This window comes from Xylocopa sonorina, chromosome 10, assembly GCF_050948175.1.
Source record: "Xylocopa sonorina isolate GNS202 chromosome 10, iyXylSono1_principal, whole genome shotgun sequence".
Classification (NCBI taxonomy): domain Eukaryota; kingdom Metazoa; phylum Arthropoda; class Insecta; order Hymenoptera; family Apidae; genus Xylocopa; species Xylocopa sonorina.
This window is the reverse complement of record NC_135202.1, coordinates 11,515,382-11,533,239: the sequence shown is the minus strand read 5'-3', so window position 1 is coordinate 11,533,239 and position 17,858 is coordinate 11,515,382. Positions and strand designations below refer to the sequence as shown.

General features: G+C 37.2%; 6 protein-coding genes across 9 annotated transcripts; 4 read left to right on the top strand and 2 right to left on the bottom strand.

Moving 5' to 3' along the window:
• The first annotated feature begins 653 nt into the window (after positions 1-653).
• LOC143427997 (uncharacterized) lies at positions 654-5,628 on the top strand. 3 transcript variants are annotated; one of them, XM_076902545.1, is made up of 13 exons: positions 654-951; positions 1,028-1,151; positions 1,237-1,367; positions 1,433-1,567; positions 1,663-1,827; positions 1,896-1,984; positions 2,055-2,235; positions 2,298-2,520; positions 2,613-2,774; positions 2,843-2,997; positions 3,148-3,383; positions 3,461-3,683; positions 5,435-5,628. In XM_076902545.1, the coding sequence occupies exons 1-13, from the start codon at positions 891-893 to the stop codon at positions 5,515-5,517; spliced, it is 1,968 nt and encodes a 655-aa protein (XP_076758660.1). In that variant the 5' UTR covers positions 654-890; the 3' UTR covers positions 5,518-5,628. The 3 variants fall into 3 exon arrangements, with proteins under 3 accessions (XP_076758660.1, XP_076758661.1, XP_076758659.1); XM_076902546.1 differs by having other exon boundaries at positions 5,379-5,628; XM_076902544.1 differs by lacking the exon at positions 5,435-5,628 and adding an exon at positions 3,908-4,366.
• On the bottom strand, positions 4,381-5,391 carry LOC143427998 (uncharacterized). Its single transcript, XM_076902547.1, has 5 exons — positions 5,269-5,391; positions 5,152-5,195; positions 4,878-5,084; positions 4,618-4,708; positions 4,381-4,524 (listed from the first exon to the last, which is right to left on the bottom strand). The coding sequence occupies exons 1-5, from the start codon at positions 5,291-5,293 to the stop codon at positions 4,472-4,474; spliced, it is 420 nt and encodes a 139-aa protein (XP_076758662.1). The 5' UTR covers positions 5,294-5,391; the 3' UTR covers positions 4,381-4,471.
• A 225-nt stretch (positions 5,629-5,853) lies between the features above and the next one.
• Prel (preli-like) lies at positions 5,854-7,953 on the bottom strand. Its single transcript, XM_076902991.1, has 4 exons — positions 7,793-7,953; positions 7,495-7,708; positions 7,174-7,422; positions 5,854-6,984 (listed from the first exon to the last, which is right to left on the bottom strand). The coding sequence occupies exons 1-4, from the start codon at positions 7,882-7,884 to the stop codon at positions 6,823-6,825; spliced, it is 717 nt and encodes a 238-aa protein (XP_076759106.1). The 5' UTR covers positions 7,885-7,953; the 3' UTR covers positions 5,854-6,822.
• Positions 7,954-8,808: 855 nt separating this feature from the next.
• Positions 8,809-12,819, top strand: Spt (Spitting Image). Of its 2 annotated transcripts, XM_076902294.1 has the most exons (12): positions 8,809-9,138; positions 9,237-9,446; positions 9,508-9,693; positions 9,768-9,941; positions 10,035-10,159; positions 10,233-10,735; positions 10,816-11,018; positions 11,108-11,309; positions 11,383-11,589; positions 11,667-11,756; positions 11,842-12,132; positions 12,219-12,819. In XM_076902294.1, the coding sequence occupies exons 1-12, from the start codon at positions 9,085-9,087 to the stop codon at positions 12,527-12,529; spliced, it is 2,556 nt and encodes an 851-aa protein (XP_076758409.1). In that variant the 5' UTR covers positions 8,809-9,084; the 3' UTR covers positions 12,530-12,819. The 2 variants fall into 2 exon arrangements, with proteins under 2 accessions (XP_076758409.1, XP_076758410.1); XM_076902295.1 differs by lacking the exon at positions 8,809-9,138 and having other exon boundaries at positions 9,317-9,442.
• Positions 12,820-12,941: 122 nt separating this feature from the next.
• Positions 12,942-13,948, top strand: LOC143427831 (V-type proton ATPase subunit e 2). The gene is made up of 4 exons (XM_076902298.1): positions 12,942-13,125; positions 13,267-13,314; positions 13,391-13,478; positions 13,557-13,948. Exons 1-4 carry the CDS (start codon positions 13,028-13,030, stop codon positions 13,584-13,586), a joined length of 264 nt encoding a protein of 87 aa, XP_076758413.1. The 5' UTR covers positions 12,942-13,027; the 3' UTR covers positions 13,587-13,948.
• Positions 13,949-14,127: 179 nt separating this feature from the next.
• Sou (required for meiotic nuclear division 5 protein souji) lies at positions 14,128-16,641 on the top strand. The gene is made up of 7 exons (XM_076902297.1): positions 14,128-14,320; positions 14,698-14,981; positions 15,074-15,211; positions 15,291-15,589; positions 15,679-15,781; positions 15,855-16,009; positions 16,096-16,641. The coding sequence occupies exons 1-7, from the start codon at positions 14,185-14,187 to the stop codon at positions 16,157-16,159; spliced, it is 1,179 nt and encodes a 392-aa protein (XP_076758412.1). The 5' UTR covers positions 14,128-14,184; the 3' UTR covers positions 16,160-16,641.
• The last annotated feature ends 1,217 nt before the right edge of the window (positions 16,642-17,858 follow it).

Below are 17,858 nucleotides of genomic sequence, written 5' to 3'. Positions count from 1 at the left end.
TCAGCGAAGCCTCCTGCGTCTTCGAATCGAGAAAGCTCGAACGAAACGGTCAAATGCGCTACTCGATATGCGTGAGAATCGCAAGTAGAATGGACGAAAGTAGAATTGTTCGGAATACATGTACGTGGCTCGTAATTCACGGGACGTCCGGTTCGCCGGAGCGCACATGTGTACGCGTTGCATGGCGTTACACCATGCGACGATTATTCGGGGGCCATGGGGCGCGGGCGCGGACACACACGCATTAATTCGAATCTATTCGCCTTTTTTCGCGACGACACAGGTGAACGCGTACGCACCTGTGGTCGCGCGCGTCAGTTGTCCGCAAAATTGCAATTCGTTCGCACGTTTACCTCGCGTCCTCCTCAGAGGCGGCACGTCCCTCACGAACACGTACCAGCCGACATCGTCGTCGCAAGAAAGCCACAAGACCGAACCGGTAGCCAGCCACCGCTCTATCGCGCTAATCGCCAACGATATCAGTGGTTCGTCCTTGCTCTGCCTCTTCGATGACTCAAGTCGCGTGCATTTCGGAAAAACATGAAAAATTAGTCAGCGACCTGAAATTAACATATCGTTATCGACGAACATTGTTAATTAACTAACGTTTTTACGCTGTTCCGCTCAGCTTGTGCTCGCTTGACTTCCTTTGAAACGCAAAAACAGATTCGGTTGGCCGGTAAATAACTAGTTCTACCAGCAATCTGTCGATTAGACAACGTTTTACTAAGTCGTAGGAGGTGGTTGCGTAAGGCGATTTGGTTAATCGTCGTGTACAGCCGCGAATAATCGGCTGCGCGAGGCAACGCTCGCGGATATCCTTGGCACGGTATCGGCACGCGAGGACCGATCGCGCGCTTGCGCGTGTCATCCGCAAACGAGCGGCGAACATGACGATGATAGCTCGCTTCCTCGTGGGGATAGCGATATGCGGATTTCTGGGAAAAACGGGTAAAAATCTGTCCCTGTAGAGGGCGGTCCACGTACTAAGCGTTTAACCTACCGACTGATTTGTCTCTGGTTGTAGAGGACAGCTGCAGGCATACCGGTTGGGAGAAAATTGCTGGCGTTAAACCAGAGTCCGTCAGCTCGCACACGATTCTCTTTAGCGCGATCAACTCGAACGGAATAACGAAACCTTGCTTCGAAAGGTAGGCAAGAGGCTAAGAACTAGGATGTGCTGCAACGAACGAGAGGGATCAGTTTCGCTAATTAACACCGTTGTTTGTATTTCAGGTGCGAACGTGCGAACTGCACCGCGTTCGTGGTAGACTTCGGTCGAAGCGTTTGCTACAGCGTCCAGACAGAGGACGACGAGCTGGTGCCCGAAGCGAACTCAACGTTCTACCATAAAGTGTGCGTAAAAGGTAAGAAGGTTCGATGAAAAACGTCGAATGGCTGTTCAACCGAAACGACCTTTGCTTCCGGCTAGTTCCGGCGGGCTGCGCCCGACGTAGGCTCTGGCAGGTGGAAAGGAGCCCCGGCGCGGTGTTCATCGATTCCAGCGCCTTTCATCTGTCCAATCCGATCACGAGGAATCAATGTTACGAAAAATGCATAGAGACAAGTATGCTGACTATCGCTTACTCTTTAATTTCCAATTGACTTCATCGTATAAAAGTCCTTGATGCAAACAGTATAATTACTGTTCCCGTATTTTAGGAAAAAGCTGCGAGTCAGCGCAATTCCGAACGTCCAAACCGCTCTCATCCGACGACACTATCGGACGATGCTCTCTGTCGCTGCACGAACGAGGAACCAGGCCAGGGGCGTACAGGGCGTCAATGTACAGGGACGAATATCTTCGAGATCAATGTCGAAACCTGTGTGAGTAAAAATTGAAAAGAAAAGTTAAAAGGATACAATTTGTCTGGCTTCACTCTCTCCCGTTTCAGCTAAACGAGAATACTGCTCATACGCGGAATATCGAAACGTTTCACTGCCATACTCGGAAGTGGCGCTGACCAATCTAGACGAGAAACAGGTGTGTCACAATCCTATTATTTCTCTTCGGACTGGATTTCTCTTGTACAACGAAACGGTATCAATTACAGTGCGAAAACAGGTGTGATCTAAGCGTAGATGGATTCATCTGCCGAGGATACACAGTAGACATGTCCAGATCCGGTGAACCTATCTGTCTATTGCACTCGGAGGACACCAGCAGCCTCGGAGTCAGCTCATTGATCGACGCGACGAACGCGATTTACAGAGAACGGGAACCATGTTTGGATCGTGAGTATTGACATCACTAGACCCGCTGGATCAAAGAGAAATCGCACCTGTTTCGTTGTCAGTGAAGGTACGCTGCAACGACTCAGCGATGACGGTCGAATTCATGACCAGCGACCGTTTCTACGGTCGGATCTACTCGAATGGGTATTCAGACACCTGTAGCGTTCAAGGGACAGGTCGTAATAAAACAGTGCTGACGTTGCCTATCCCATCCGCTGACAAGATTCGCGAAGGCAAACTTCCCTGTGGCTTGAACCCTGCCTTTTCCGTCGACGATCAAAATCGGTAATCCATTAGCCTTCTTTTATCAAAGTGAATTTTATGTACTCAATTTCATTGTTAGGTGTGTGATAAAGAACAATAACCAATTTTTGTAGCACGCGGCCATTGGTCTGGGCGACAATCATCGTACAGTTTAATCCGATCGTTCAACGGCTTGGCGATCAAGCGATTAGGGTAGGATGCTCGTTAACCGATCGCGAACCTCCAGAGCCAAGGAACGTCACTGTCCACTCGAGTTTCAGCTTCCTCGATCCAAAGTGAGAATTCATTTCCACGAGCTATAGAATCGTAGAAGACTCTTCTATTTATTCTCTGTATCTTTTAGCGCAGGAGTGCCGCCGATCTCCTCGACTATCGTAAACGCGTCCTCGCAAGTTCCGATGGTTACCATGAGAATCTTGGATGAGAATTCAAGAGACGCGGTGGTGACCCATTTGGGTCAAAAGCTCACACTAAAGATTCAATTGACACCACCGGACGGTAAATAGAACATCTTCTCCATTCCTGATTCTATTTATATCTGCGTCCCTATCTCTATCTCTATCTCTGTCTCTATTTTTGTATATACATCTGCCTTTATCTCTGCCTCTATCCATATCTCTATTTATCGCTGCCGTTACGGGGTTACAGGTCCTTACGATATCACTGCTGGACACCTTGTAGCGAGCAGCGCTTCTGGCGATGCTTCCTATTTACTGCTAGACGAAGTCGGTTGTCCCACCGATCCAACTACTTTCCCCCCTCTCGCAAAAGATCCACAGGACGGTCGTTCTCTAATAGCAACCTTCACTGCCTTCAAATTCCCGGATAGTCAGTTAGTTCGATTCAACGTACTGGTACGATTCTGCTTGGAAAAGTGTATGCCAGTAAGTTAGAATGAATTAATTCTTTTTATCACATACGTATATGTACATTTCATCGTTGGCTGAGTCATACATTTTAGATGATCTGCAATGGCGATAAACCTTCTTACGGGAAAAAGAAACGGGCCATTGAAAACGGAAATACGTCACAGAATAGAACACATGGAACGTCTTTAGGAGAGACACCCGACGAATTACCACTACAGCTCTCCATAATCGTTCAGAATTCCGTCGTATCGTCGGCTGATCGTTTATCGTCAAGGGAAAAACCGTCTCCAGATACCGTGTTAATCACAGGAGGCAGTAAGTCTTGCGTATCGTTCTTCTCATTTTGTTCCATCTGAAAGACTCCGTACACATTGATATTTGCATTACGACACATGCAGCTTTCAAGATATATGTAACTATTAGCAATTTACTTCGATGCACACCTCGGATCTCATATTTCTTATATACACAACAAATCTCAAATTGCATGCACCCTTTAAATTTCACTCATGTACATCCAATGCTTTTCTTCTTCTCAGACTCTGTGGACGGGCTGTTTTGCGTGGACGCCAGTTTAGCTTTGAGCCTGTTGATTTTCTGGCTGATCATTCAAATCGCGCTAATCGTTGGCTGCCTGATGGTCGTCGCGCAATACAAGCGAACGGCCATAAGAGCGGAAGAGGACAGAGCAAACGTTCTCGCTAGACATCTCTATGGTATACACGGAGGAAACTTTGATATCGCGCGAAGAGTCAGATGGGCCGATCACAATGCTTCCTCTTCGTCTCTCAATTAATCCGAATGCACTATTTTCCCTCGCAATCGTCATTCTTCCCCATTTCCATTAATTCTATTCGCGTCGTCCGCGTACTTCCCATCGATTTCTCAAATTCAGTTGATCATAGGGAGAGAAGGGAAGAAACAAAAATGGAGAAACAATTATTATCGATCAAAACTTGTATTAAGGATAAAGCTGCGATAAAGTCAAGCGAATTTTAGATTACATGTACATATGTATAAAAGTATGCGCTAAGACAGTCTTCTCAAGTGAATCGTATATTCGCAATATTGCTCAGCGAAATACGTTAGTCAACATAGCAATATTATCCTCTTATTCTTGCAGTCGAGCATTGGCCATAGTATTTCAATGTAATGGCTGTAACAAACAACGATCGCATTTCATTAGCAGATCAGTATTAAATTGGATACTAGATGCGAAATTAATATATATATAATGTCGGTTTCTTACGTTTTCCACAATTCCCTGCGCAACTTAATTGCCCTGGGCTATCATAGGTATTGTTATCCGATCCACAAACAGGATTGTACTCGGGCGTTCTCTGAAAATGTCACGATTTCTAATCATTCCGTATGACGCATCCATACAACATTTTGCAATTTCAACAAAATCTCAAAAATAATTCACTTGATGAACAATATATAATATAATATATAATATGTAAGGGAATGGGAAAAGAAGAAGGGAATAAATGAATCGTGCTAACTCACCGGACATGCCCAAAGGCACAAGGTAAAATTACGATCGGTAGTAGTGGATGACACAGTGGTCGTCGAATCAGTTAGTGGCTCTGGTCTGTCTGTTGGTCTGTTCGTTGAAACTTCGAATGGTATGTTTGTAGGTCTATTTGCTGTTCCATTAAAAACGAAACCGTCTACACTGAACAGAGTGGATGCTGTTTGAGGTCCAGCAGCATCCTTCAAATAATCGAGCAGCAATGAATCAGCTGAATCGTACGAAACATTCTAACAAAGCTTTACTTACCTGTGGAAAAGCGATCACGCTCGTGGTCGATACAATACTTGTGACTACAACATATTTGCTCTCATTAACAAAATGTATATTAATCGATCATCCATACGATACTTGTGTGGTACTCACCTAATGCTATGTAAAAGAATATCATTTTCTTTGATTATTCTCCTTGTTTGCTCTCTCTCTCTCTTCTCTCACACGCGCACGTTCACTCTTGCTTCTTCTCTTCCGCACAGTTCGCTAAAGCAGCGAGATATACTGAACGGATCGACTCGTCCGCATACTTTTATAGCTGACGCGAATGACTCGAGAGGTCGGCTGGCAAGTGGTATGCAACCGCCAACCGGTCGTACGGGAATCATTGATCAACTTTAAGAATCCCCGTGTAAATAGACTGGATTTTTCCAGCTGGTCAATAACACTGTGCTTCCTACAAACACAGTATACATTTAAAAATGAGGAAAATAAAATACCAATTTCACGCAATCTTGTTTCACTTCTCTTACAGCTAATATATTGTTCAATCACAAATTTATCTGATTTCTCCCACCTCGCCGCGCTTCTGAATGTATAAGGAAAAGCAAAGTTTTTTTGCTCGTATGGATATGCATACTGGATCGGGAATGAATCTGGAAATTCCGCTTTTCGTACTTTATAAAGTGAATCATACAGGACGGGCGTGCAAATGTATAATATATGAGACAATTATATCTTTGTGATGTAAGTATATTTATATACGTCGTTACATTTGTCTGCCTACGTAATATTTGCATGATTTATAATTCTAGTTAAAGATAAACTTTAAATTACGATTACCCTAGACCATTTCTAACTATAATTTATACAATTTCCTTTGCTACACGTACACGCGGGATAGTTTAACTTTACACGTGTGTGCGTGTACGCGTGAATGTGTGCATGCATACACAAAATTTACACAAATAGATGCTTATCAGATATTTGAATTGTCATAAGGAAAATGCTTAATACAACATATACACGCACATATGCACATATTACCAATTTCGTTTTCAACGAGACTGATCATTTTATTCAAGTGCCTCAAATTCATTCAAGCTTTCAGCTATATTTGCTCCAACATGTAAATTTTTTACAGGATAATATACATATTTAATTTCTCTTTTCTCTTTCTTAATCCTCTAAAATGTTATCAAAGGAAAATATATATCTGAATCAAAAAGCAACCTTTCAAACCATACGATGAAACAATATTCGCTTCAAACACGACAGTAAGTAATTAATATCATCAACGATCAACGTTATCGTAAAAAATATGCTTTCGTGCGTTTAAAATCTTTTATCGCAAGTACATCGTGTGTACGAATCTTAAAGATTAAAAATCAAATGGCAGTTAGCAGGAATGATAAAATAATTAATAAAGTTGTACAGAACTATCGTAGTAGAATTGTTTAACGAAAAATTTCTTTCTCTCGTTGGTTTTTGCAAATAACAATTGAAAGTTAATCAGCCGAATATAAGTAGAATCAAACGATCAGCAACAATTTCATCGTATCGAGTCAGGTTCTCATCAGATCGATTTGCGAGACTTATCTTTCCGTTGTTTTGTAACTATATTGGTTTTTCTATTGTTTATATTTTGTTTCTGTTCATCAAAATACTTTCGATCGTACGTTGTTCACGTCAACGATGTCCATTCTTTTACGATTGTTCTGATTGGTATGCACGGTAAATTGTTCCAGCCTTTTTCTTCGCTAAATCAGTTGCCTTCTTCGCGGCATCCTTAACCTTTTCTGCTTTACCCTGCAACGAATGTTGAAAGTCTTCTGCGAGATTGGTCCTTATTCCAGTCACTTCATCCACCTGTGACAGAAGTAGGAATGTACTTGGCATATGCTGAATTATTAAAAAAAAAAAAAAACAAATACAGTTGCAAAAGCACATACTAATTACTACAATACAGTTTATATCCCTTTTAATCATTTTAGAAACATGAAAACATCAAAGCGTATGTTTTAGCAATTATACTTTCAATATGGATGTTGTGCTTACTAGATGGGCAAACCCCATTTGAGAAAGTGTTGGATTCATATGTTGCGCTGTATGTGGAAACATATGCGCTAGAACATAATTGAAGCCATTGTACATCAGCGTACAATTCTTTTTAAATCTATCCAATCCAAATACTTGAATAGCCCTACTGAAACCAAACACTTGGCTATCAATCCAAGCTGATCTCTTTGCGACGGTATAATTAGGATTTTCTTCGCAAACCCTATAAACGACCTTTTCAATGATACTCTGTGAAACAAAAATATTACAGCCAATGTCAACTTCAAAACCCTTGCAGTATGATATTTACCATCGACTTACCATGACTTTAGTGTAACCTAGATTTCTTGTATACGTTGTCAGAGTTTTTGTCTTTGGATCCACAGTACTCTCCTCAATAATTTTTACAACATTTTTGCTAACGAATCTCTCTCCCCATTTAGGTACTCTGTTAGTCTTTGTCAATAACCTGGTAGTATGTAGTATGCCATTCTCTACTTTTCTCGATATAGTGTCCTCAGTCAATACATGGGCACTGAGAAAAGAATTTAAACTTAATCTTTCATCTCGGAAATTGATCAGTAATCTATGACAAATACTTTATAAACTTAATACGTACCTGTTAGGATTTGGATATCTATACCAAAATCCTTGCGCAACTTGACTCCAGTTAAATTGAAATACTGTAGTGTTCTCATAATATTTAACCATGGTTTTGATAATATAAATTGTTTTATTCTGGGAACAAGATTACAATATCCTGAGGCTCTGTTCATAAAATGGAAAGTCAATCATGTATTGACAGTTGTCAATTTCGACTTTGTTCTTTAAATCTGGAAGCGAAAAAAACAATAACAAAAAAATTGTATAATACATATCCATCTTTTTCTCTCTCTTTCTCTCTCTCTGTGGTATGTATGTTTTCATTAATAATATATGAAAAGTAAGATGAAAAATATATTCCAAAATACCTTCACGTCAATTAATAATTACTGATTTAAATTGACAAAGAATTCGGTGCCGGTCGCAGAAATTCGATTAAATTACATAACCCGTATAGTATTCACAAAATTATCAATCAATACTTGAAGATGCAATTATTAAACATATTTAGCAGGATTCAGAATGTTCCTAAATTATAATAATTTATTAATAATACGAAGATATCACGAAATTACAAACAGGCGGTGTGTAAGAAAATTTTATCAAACAACGAACCACCGATCACGTATGTAAAGTTACGTATGCAGGTACAGGGAAGATACATGTCTTCAAAAATATCTTAATTTCGTGCTTTATCACGAACACGTGTTTTTCCTTTGAGTAATGTGCATACAAAAATGTTAGTATAATATTGTTATTGAGCTACTTACAATGTTAATTCTGCTGCATTCCATGTTCTGACCGAAAATTAATTATGTCGTGCAACTGGTAAAACGGATCGCTTACAAATGACTTATTCTACCGTCGATATGATCAAACTGTTCTTTACCGTATCCCATACATGTTCACGCGTAAAAAACGCATGCTTGAATGGCATATACGAGTCAGTATGGACAACTTGTACGAAACGAGGAGACAATTAAATTGCTCGTGGAATTTCAAGGAAAGTGGTTTCAGAGAAATGGTCAGGATTTCTATGCAAACAGATATGCCTAGCGATATCAATTCCTTTATTAAAACATATACATCACGTAATAAAGGAAATTACAATGAGCATATCGCACGCATTATTTTGTATGAATTGTGGCAGAACCGCAACGCTTCAAAACATCAACGGATTCCGAATTCTATTGTTATAATGACCGATTAAAAATCAATCGATTACTACTTTCATGTTGTTTATAAACAACCAAAAGTTGTGGGATTTACTTCATCGTGTTCATTATTTAGAAAACGGAAAGCTTAAAAATGCCTGTGAAGACAAAGGAAATTAAAAGAATATTAATGCCCATAGAAGAACAAGTAACAAACACATACATATATACATTTTTTTTACGTTCCCGCGTTATTCAATTTTCGTGATAAGTGTATCATTTTTTAACATACATTTTATATTTTAGGTAAATAAATTGAAGGAGCTAATAAATAATAACCCTCACCATGAAAATGATTCTACAACAAACAAATCAGCTCTCTTCGAACAGTTGGAGCATGTAGGAGAAAAATTTGAAGCCCTACTAAAGGACGATATTAACGATTATGAAGAAATGGAATCGAAGATTACTAGTATTGTCGAAGAGTTCTGTTCACTGGAATATATGAACGAGTCTGTACGTTAAAACATTATGTGATCTGATTTCTCTTTAATTTTAATTAAGAAATTATTTGCAGATCGAACATATAGACAAGCAAATGGCTAATCAAATATTATCTACCGTACTGGCTAAATTTAAGTTAACTCTGGAAGCTTTAGAGAAACTAGAATGTTTGCCACTGAAACAAAGATTGATGGATTGTCTGGACTACATCAAGGAAATGGGTCAAGCCAATGAAATTGAACATTTACAGAATATAAAGGTATTGTATTTTTCATGGACACGCTGGTTCTACTCCTCCACTTGAAAATACCTTAAATATTTTGCCTCATTTAGGAATTAGGCACTTCCATTTTGGAATTACTTGGACCCTTACAAATATACAGGAAGAGTTTAGTGTATCAGTCATCAGCGGAAAAGATCATACTATACTTGTGTCAGTTGTGCACAGCATTTAAGTTACTAGTACAGTTAGTGCATGAACAGCATCGGTTGAACGCACCGATCTATGTAATTAAATATTTTATCTTTGTGCTTCTCCCTACCTTTTAAGAGCACATAAAAGCTTACTCTAATGAGATGTTTATGCTTTCGTCCGCATAGAATTGCAAGAAATATGTCTGTGAAAGACTCTGTTTTTGTTTGAAGATGATAATAGAAATATTGGACATGTCAGATCCATTACTTGATGATGAAACGTCCGAACGGGAAAATCACTTTGTTTATAGGTAATTTGATTGATCGATGTAACCAATTAACTTTCAAAAGAATTACATTAAACTTTCTTCACTTTGCATTTAGAATGGACTTAGTATTGGATATTTTATCGGAGATGCCGAATAAATCACAGCAAGATCAAATACTGGAATGCAAAGAGTTATGGTTTCGAATAGAAGATGTATTCTCGTACGCGATGGCAATCGCGCAGGTCTGCAAGCCCTGTAATTTTAAAGCGATAACTGGGACCTGCCAGTCCATTATATCGGAATACGAGAACTTGAAATACCAATTAACGTTCGAATCATCCGATACAGCTCTAAATAATTTGTTCACGAACAGCTTATGCGACGCGCTTTATCGATTAGAGCATAAAATTAATGTATCTGTATTGAATCTTGTCATGGAAGTGTTCAGCGATCCTTTTCACACTTTAAGAAAGCTTGTTACAATCTGTGGCAACTCTCTATGCGCTAAGAAACGATCTAAGAACGATTTGTCCAATGCTATAGAAGATTTCGATCAGGTTATAGACAAATCCATGCAAATCGGACTGTTTGCTATCGCATCTTGTAAAGATAGAAATCGTGAGTTAATTCTTATTATATTGATGTCCAATCCATGTTTACATCTATTTACTATTTCCATCCACACTATATTATTCTAGGGATCAATCAAATACGAAATTGTCTGGCAAGTCTTGAATCATTAGAAACCGAATTAATCTCCGCCATTACTACATTTTATCTGCATCCAGAGAGCAAAGAAATGCGAACAAATGTGAAACTGTTAACCGCGCAATGGCAATTGGAAATTAACAGATTACAAGATGCGATCAATCTGATTATGGATTCAGCTGCTTATTGTCAGGTTCTGCACAATAAACTGTTAAATATTATAATATGTTCATCTGTAGTCCAATAATCACACTAAGAAGTATAAACGTAATTTACATTTAGGTAGTCTTGGATGATCTTCAAGACCGTATTTCGGTAATGTCGAACTGTCTGGATACTAGAAAACCTGTCACTCAGGCACAGGTACAGATTGTTGTTCTCAGATCTTTGTCGCTCTCTCGCCAGATTAGCACCACTATAAATGATATTGGAAGTGACATCGTCGAAAGGCAAACGATAATGATGGTCAGAGAATTAAAAGCTGGTAAATATTTGATAAAGCCTTGAATTTCTTCTCCTGTTAAGTAAAATCTTGTAATCGTTTTTATATTTCGAAGCGATATTCGAGGCTGATGCTGCTTCGAAAAGTCTTCTAACGGAGAACGCTACAGAACCACAGCAACTACGGGTGATCAAGCGATGCGAACTGATTTTGAATGTAGTGAAAAGGTTGCAACCCGTTTTAGTTGCCATTATGAATAGTACAATGTTAATGAATACAAGTTATGAAAAACACAGTAAAGGACAGGGTGATACTATTCATGGTGCGTTATTTTCATTCTAATTGCTGACCATTATTTCTAGTACAAACATATTCCCATATAATTTCCGTATTTTTTAGATATGAGTAACAAATTAGCAATTACTATGTACGGATCGCCCAACAATCTTTACCAAAAACCTTTGACTTATGTAAGAACACCTTATACAGGTAAGGATAATATTCCATAAGTAATCAGTATATCACTGATTCATACCTGTGCATTTCTTTTACTCTCTCTTCGCTGTTGTTCTAGTGAGCAGTTGCAAATCACCATTATCTATACAAACTGCGAATAGTGTTTCTAGAACGGAATTGAATCTATCGTGTTTGATTCCTTACATAAAAAAAGGACGCGAGATGCGCACAGAACGCTCGGTGATGTATAAAACACCCCATAAAAATGACTTCATCGATCGTTCTTCTTCGAACGATGTCAAATCAAAAACTCGAAATTTAAGTACCATTAGACAACACCTTTTCAGTAGGGATAGTATCAGTTCTCAGGATGATACATGTTTGTCTGAAGAGAGCATGGATCTAACAGGTAATATGCACGTGATTGCAAAGATACTGTAGTTGTAGGAATGAGATATTTTAATTCTAATTTTTGACATTGTGAAACTCTGCCAGGTATTCTAGAAAGATTCGTAACTTCTTGTACAACTTTGTCCGCGACTTCGTCGAAATCGCATCACATGGTAAAAACGCAACATGATACAATCGTTGACGGAGTGGATAAGAAGTCTGTTAGACGTTTGACAGAGTCTTTGACCGAATGCATTAAAACTCAGCCTGAAATAGCTACTGGTAAAATGGACCAGTGTTCAACGATCGGTGGCGGAGACGGTCCATCGATGGTGGATATATCAAAAGGTTATGCTGGCGCTCAACGATTAAGTAATAGTACTGAACTAACGCAAGAACGATTATTTGGCGATTAAAAATTTGTAGCTACAAGTTATTTTGGTGAAGAACCGCATGGATCTTCATTGAATTTGAAATTTCGATATATCGATCAGAAAACGAATATTCGATTGTTCGATTAAACTGTCTACGATGATTTTTATTAAAAATAACTGAAAAAATATATTTTTCCAGAAAGGAAGGGAGAGTTAGTGAACGAATGAGTGAGTGGATGAACATTTTTTACACGTATCTAGTTCTATTTTAAGTTACTTTTATGCGAATTTTAAAATTTGTAAAATTTTCATTAATAAAAAAATGTTCCTTAGTCGATCCTGATTTAATTTCGATTGTCAGTAGGTTGCATATTGTGTACGCGATTTATCGTAACTCGCAAATCTCGTTTCGGAGAACGACTTATGATCAATCGAATACTTCGATATATTCACGTGACTTACACTTACATTAGTAAATTGGATTGCTTGTGGGATCTGCCCATACTTATAGCTGATACAAATTGTTTAATATAAAGAACAATGGGAGCGTCGTTGATACCAGTGTTAATATTTACGATACTTTGGGGAATAGTAGGTATCGTCTTGCCCATTTTCGTCCCAAAAGGTACCAATCGCGGGTATGTATGCTGTCAAAATTGACATGTGTCTTTTTATTTCAAATATAATATGTATTGTCATATATTATCGATATTATTAAATTATTGTCATTGGAATTCAATAGTTTAATATCTTAAGTCTACCCATGTCTTTTCTTCTAGGATCCTTCAGGTTATGCTAATGCTGACAGCGTTTACATGTTGGTTATTGTAAGTTGACACAAGTATTAAGTAATAACTAGATTTCCAATCAGATCACTGTACAGCTTATAATTTATTTTCATAGCTGGTTATGTTGCTACATGGCACAGATGAATCCTTTAATCGGACCTAAGCTATCCAATAACACGATTCTTATGATGGCGCGTGAATGGGTAATTTTCTTATTACAATAATTATTATATTAATCATCATAATAATTGCTGTTATGTAAACGAATATATTTGTTACAGAGCAACGTTGAATTTGAAAAAGAGGTTTAAAAAAGTAAAAGGAACAATATGTTTGCCAAGAATGTATTAAATTGTCTTTAAAAAAATCTGTATAATTAGAATTGTTGTATTATTCCAATGAACGTCTAATATTTAGATCAGAAATTACTGAAATGTACATTAAATATTATCATACTGGTCATAGTTAAATACATTTCAATTGTATATTCTCATTTAGTATAAAACGTATTAATGTAATGCCATCATATTAAAGGGGTATGTATATTGCATAAAAGTGATATAATAATGGTAATAACAACAGCAGTATCAATAATATAGATGTTAATAAAAATTGTTTAGATAAGGGTTCGTTAAATATTATTTTTCAAAATATATTTTAGTTATTAATGTTATTCCCTTCACTTGTTCCTTGCTTTGAACCAGAAATATTTATGTTAATTTTAATGTTAAGAGTATTGTATGATTAGTTTATAAACAATCGATATTTTATACGTTTATAAATTAACGCGTGTGCGCGCGTGCGTCTGTTTTTATGGTTGAGCGTGTGTCGCACACAAGTACACATGTGTGACTCGTGCGTAAAGCAAAAGTGACAAGTAGTGACGCGTTATCCTCAAGAAAAACAATAATGGAGGCCTGTAATGCTGTTGAACGTGAAGTTGACAAGATTTTATTGAAATTTGGCGTGGTAAATGAACACGCGGAGACGGTGTTGCAAGATCTGATAAATCACATTGAATCATTAAAAAAGGAATTCGCAGAAGGTATGTTGAAAACTCTCTCGTTACATACAATGTTGTGTCTCGTTGACATCGATAAAAAAAGAATAAAACGATTCAGAAATTACGATGGTGTCAGTGAATGTGAAATAATAGCACCAGATATAGAAGATCAGGACTCTTGTATACAAAGTATCTACGTGTTGATGCAGAAAAATTTAACCTAAAATTCATTCAAGCCTTTCTTTTTCGCATTGTATGGAAATGTCCAATTCTAACCTCCCGTAACCATTGTATCGATCATTCAAGATCTTTCTTTCGTACGATTTTTTTTTATTGTCGCTATTTCGGTCCTCTGAGAGAACTTACTTGGTGTACATTTGTTATCTTGTGTAAAAATAACGAAATCCATTTTTTTTCAGCACCATCCGATCATGAATTGACACCAGGCCAAGTGCAAATATTGAAAGAAGCAATGAAGAAAGTTTGTGAGACCGTGCATTGTTTAACAACAGAACACAGAGAGTTACACGGTTCCGTTTCAAAAGTGGGCAAAGCCATCGACAGAAACTTTACAGCTGATTTTGCAAGTACGAGTAGAGAGGATGTTTTCTCGGGTCCAGAAAAATCACATCTTCTGAATCAAGTTATATGTCAACATTTTTACCGTCATGGTATGTTGGATATTGCGACAGAATTAGCAATGGTGAGTTTCATTGTATACATATTTGTAATCCATTCGATCGATAGAGGGATAATAAGTGTTGCAATGGATTTTGTTATTGTATTATATTATAGGAAGCTGGAATAAAAACGGATGAAGGGACAAAGGAGCCATTTACAGAATTAAATTACATATTGGATTGCTTGAAACAAAGGAATCTGGAACCAGCACTTGAATGGGCTAAAACACATAGAGAAGCGCTTCTAGCACAAGTATATTTATTGTTGTACATTATCACTATTCAGATAATATTATTGTGAAATTTGTCTGATTGTTAAATATTATCCGCAGAATTCCTCTCTAGAATTCAAACTGCACAGGTTACAGTTTATAAGACTAATTCAACAAGGTCCGAGTAAACAAACTGAAGCAATTACGTACGCTCGACAAAATCTCACGCAATACGTGGGACGTCACGGGAAAGAAGTCCAAGCATTAATGGGCACGTTACTTTATCTGCCAAACGGAATACAGTCATCTCCTTATAGTCATTTATTAGATCCTACGTTATGGTTAGATATTCACGATGTATTCACAAGAGAAGCCTGCACGTTGTTTGGCTTAAGCGTGGATAGTCCTCTTTCGGTGTGGTATGTCTTTTCATGATTCTTTATATCAGTAGGTGCTACTATTTGGTAATAGTCAAAAATGAAAGTACATTTATGACATTATGTTGTAGCATTAATGCGGGCTGTACAGCATTACCAACACTTTTAAATATTAAGCAAGTCATGCAACAGAGACAAGTAAACACCGTTTGGAATGGAAAAGACGAACTACCGGTAAGTGGTAGCTATTATACAGACAACTAGAAAAGGGTAAGTGCATCATTTAATAGTAATATTTTTCATGTAGATCGAGATAGACCTAGGCAAAGAAGGTCGTTATCATTCGGTTTTTGCATGCCCGATTCTAAGGCAACAGAGCACAGAGAACAATCCACCAATGAAACTAGTCTGTGGACACGTTATTTCGAGAGACGCATTAAATAAACTTACCAACGCAAACAAGTACGCTTTTTTTTCTTTTTTTTTTCTTCCAAATAATTGGTGTAGCGGTAAAGGGTAAACAAATGAAATTCAACTTTCCTTTTTAGACTGAAGTGTCCGTATTGTCCGGTAGAACAGAATCCAGAAGATGCTAGACTTATATATTTCTAGATTACTGTGATACAATGATGGCAAACGAGCTGTTATAGATTTTTTCGGGGAGGTGACGCTTAAGCCGATGGAGAGGATATATATACTTAGGTCGAACCATTGTATGCTACAAACTTTGATGGTAACTCTTATTTTTTATTTCGCTTGGTAAATTGATTTCAAATTATCTCAAAGTAGTTGGAATAGTATATCCGCACGTTTTACCACCGAACAATGATGCATCTTTGGTAATGATTTTGGTGACGACAAGCGACACTTATACTTTGGTATTTCAGTGTCTTCGAGAAACAAATATATCACTGTAATTACGTAAGAATTGAAATACGTTTAATTCAATTGTAATTGTTTGATTAGTATATATTATATATATTTACGAATGCGCGAGTACGATAGAGTGTAATTACAATAGTATTAAGTAATACGATTTTTGTATATACCGCTGTTAAATGTTAATTATCAATTAAAGTTGTTTGTAACGGTAACTGTTAATGAGATATGTGCATCGTATAAAAAATGAACATATATCAACGCAGTCGCATTAGTTTTTCCGTTCGTAACGTAGAATCTAATTCTAAGATTCTCACGTAACGATCCGATTATTGATACGTGTTCTTTAACAAAATATTTTTCTACACTGGATATTTAGAAAATAAATAAATTAAATACTGTACACAAACACATACAAACATATATATACATACATACATACGGTCGTATGCATATATAACAATATATGTATATATATGTGTGTATATCTTAGAACAAGAATAATCAATATTAATAAAAACTTGAGATTTCAATACATGGAGGTGATTTTGGGATATTTAGATACACTTATTTATGAGCAAAGTTAATAACTACTGTACTTCTGTAAGAATATAGAATGGACTAAAATAAGGTATACAGATTTTTAACAAAACAATGATATTATATTATTAATAGGAAGAAAAAAAATATGTAGGTATTAACATTGATTGTTTTTGTACTTAGTTTATCACCCAGTAAAATATAAATTAGTTTTAAGTTTTTTATTTATTATTTTAATTGTCACATTCTTCTAATAATTAAATAAAAAAGTTTGGAATTGATTGTTATTGCGCATATAAATTAGGAAAACTGCTTTTATAAAAAGAAAGAAGAACCAAAAATGGGGCGCTTTGAATTATCACTGGTACGCGCGTAGCCTTAGGTAGTTTTCTTTATTTACCAGACGCAGTCATACGCGTAACAATTTTTCACATTAAACACGCAGATATTTATTGAAGTACATGCTATTGAACAACGTACACACGTAGACATATCATGCGTTTCAGTGATAAATAACATCGAATAAGATTCGATTCGCTGAATCAAACGCTCACAATGGCTAACAGGATAAGTATTCGGGATGAAGATTTAAGAGATATTTGGAGCATCGCGTTTTGAGACGAAAAACTAGCGATTTTCAGAGCCGATTCGCGTGCGCGTTCTAGTTGATATAATTTTTCTTTTATAATACATACATTCTTTCATATCGACACATACGCGCACACCATGCAATTACATCACTTATTGGGAATAAAAAATACCTTTCTTCTCCATGAATCTCGCTGTTTTCCAACGACTACGCAGGCAGATTAAATCGGACCCATACACCAGCTGGTTAAATATGTATATATATAAATATATAAGTATGTATATGTGTATTTATATACGGTAC

Excerpts from the sequence above, each read along its gene's own strand:
- LOC143427997 (XM_076902544.1), top strand. The coding sequence starts at position 891 with ATGACGATGATAGCTCGCTTCCTCGTGGGGATAGCGATATGCGGATTT. Across the intron at positions 952-1,027 it reads CGGATTTCTGGGAAAAACGG|AGGACAGCTGCAGGCATACC; the intron begins GTAAAAATCTGT and ends CTCTGGTTGTAG. Across the intron at positions 3,684-3,907 it reads CGTGTTAATCACAGGAGGCA|ACTCTGTGGACGGGCTGTTT; the intron begins GTAAGTCTTGCG and ends TCTTCTTCTCAG.
- LOC143427998 (XM_076902547.1), bottom strand. The coding sequence starts at position 5,293 with ATGATATTCTTTTACATAGCATTAG. Across the intron at positions 5,196-5,268 it reads ATTCTTTTACATAGCATTAG|TCACAAGTATTGTATCGACC; the intron begins GTGAGTACCACA and ends AATATGTTGTAG. Across the intron at positions 4,525-4,617 it reads CGCAGGGAATTGTGGAAAAC|CCATTACATTGAAATACTAT; the intron begins GTAAGAAACCGA and ends TGTTTGTTACAG.
- Prel (XM_076902991.1), bottom strand. The coding sequence starts at position 7,884 with ATGGTTAAATATTATGAGAACACTACAGTATTTCAATTTAACTGGAGT. Across the intron at positions 7,709-7,792 it reads AGATATCCAAATCCTAACAG|TGCCCATGTATTGACTGAGG; the intron begins GTACGTATTAAG and ends TTCTTTTCTCAG. Across the intron at positions 6,985-7,173 it reads AAATGGGGTTTGCCCATCTA|GTGGATGAAGTGACTGGAAT; the intron begins GTAAGCACAACA and ends CTTCTGTCACAG.
- Spt (XM_076902294.1), top strand. The coding sequence starts at position 9,085 with ATGCCTGTGAAGACAAAGGAAATTAAAAGAATATTAATGCCCATAGAA. Across the intron at positions 10,736-10,815 it reads ATCTTGTAAAGATAGAAATC|GGATCAATCAAATACGAAAT; the intron begins GTGAGTTAATTC and ends ATATTATTCTAG. Across the intron at positions 11,019-11,107 it reads ATTCAGCTGCTTATTGTCAG|GTAGTCTTGGATGATCTTCA; the intron begins GTTCTGCACAAT and ends ATTTACATTTAG.
- LOC143427831 (XM_076902298.1), top strand. The coding sequence starts at position 13,028 with ATGGGAGCGTCGTTGATACCAGTGTTAATATTTACGATACTTTGGGGA. Across the intron at positions 13,315-13,390 it reads GCGTTTACATGTTGGTTATT|CTGGTTATGTTGCTACATGG; the intron begins GTAAGTTGACAC and ends TTATTTTCATAG. Across the intron at positions 13,479-13,556 it reads TTATGATGGCGCGTGAATGG|AGCAACGTTGAATTTGAAAA; the intron begins GTAATTTTCTTA and ends TATTTGTTACAG.
- Sou (XM_076902297.1), top strand. The coding sequence starts at position 14,185 with ATGGAGGCCTGTAATGCTGTTGAACGTGAAGTTGACAAGATTTTATTG. Across the intron at positions 14,982-15,073 it reads TTGCGACAGAATTAGCAATG|GAAGCTGGAATAAAAACGGA; the intron begins GTGAGTTTCATT and ends ATTATATTATAG. Across the intron at positions 15,782-15,854 it reads ATGGAAAAGACGAACTACCG|ATCGAGATAGACCTAGGCAA; the intron begins GTAAGTGGTAGC and ends TTTTTCATGTAG.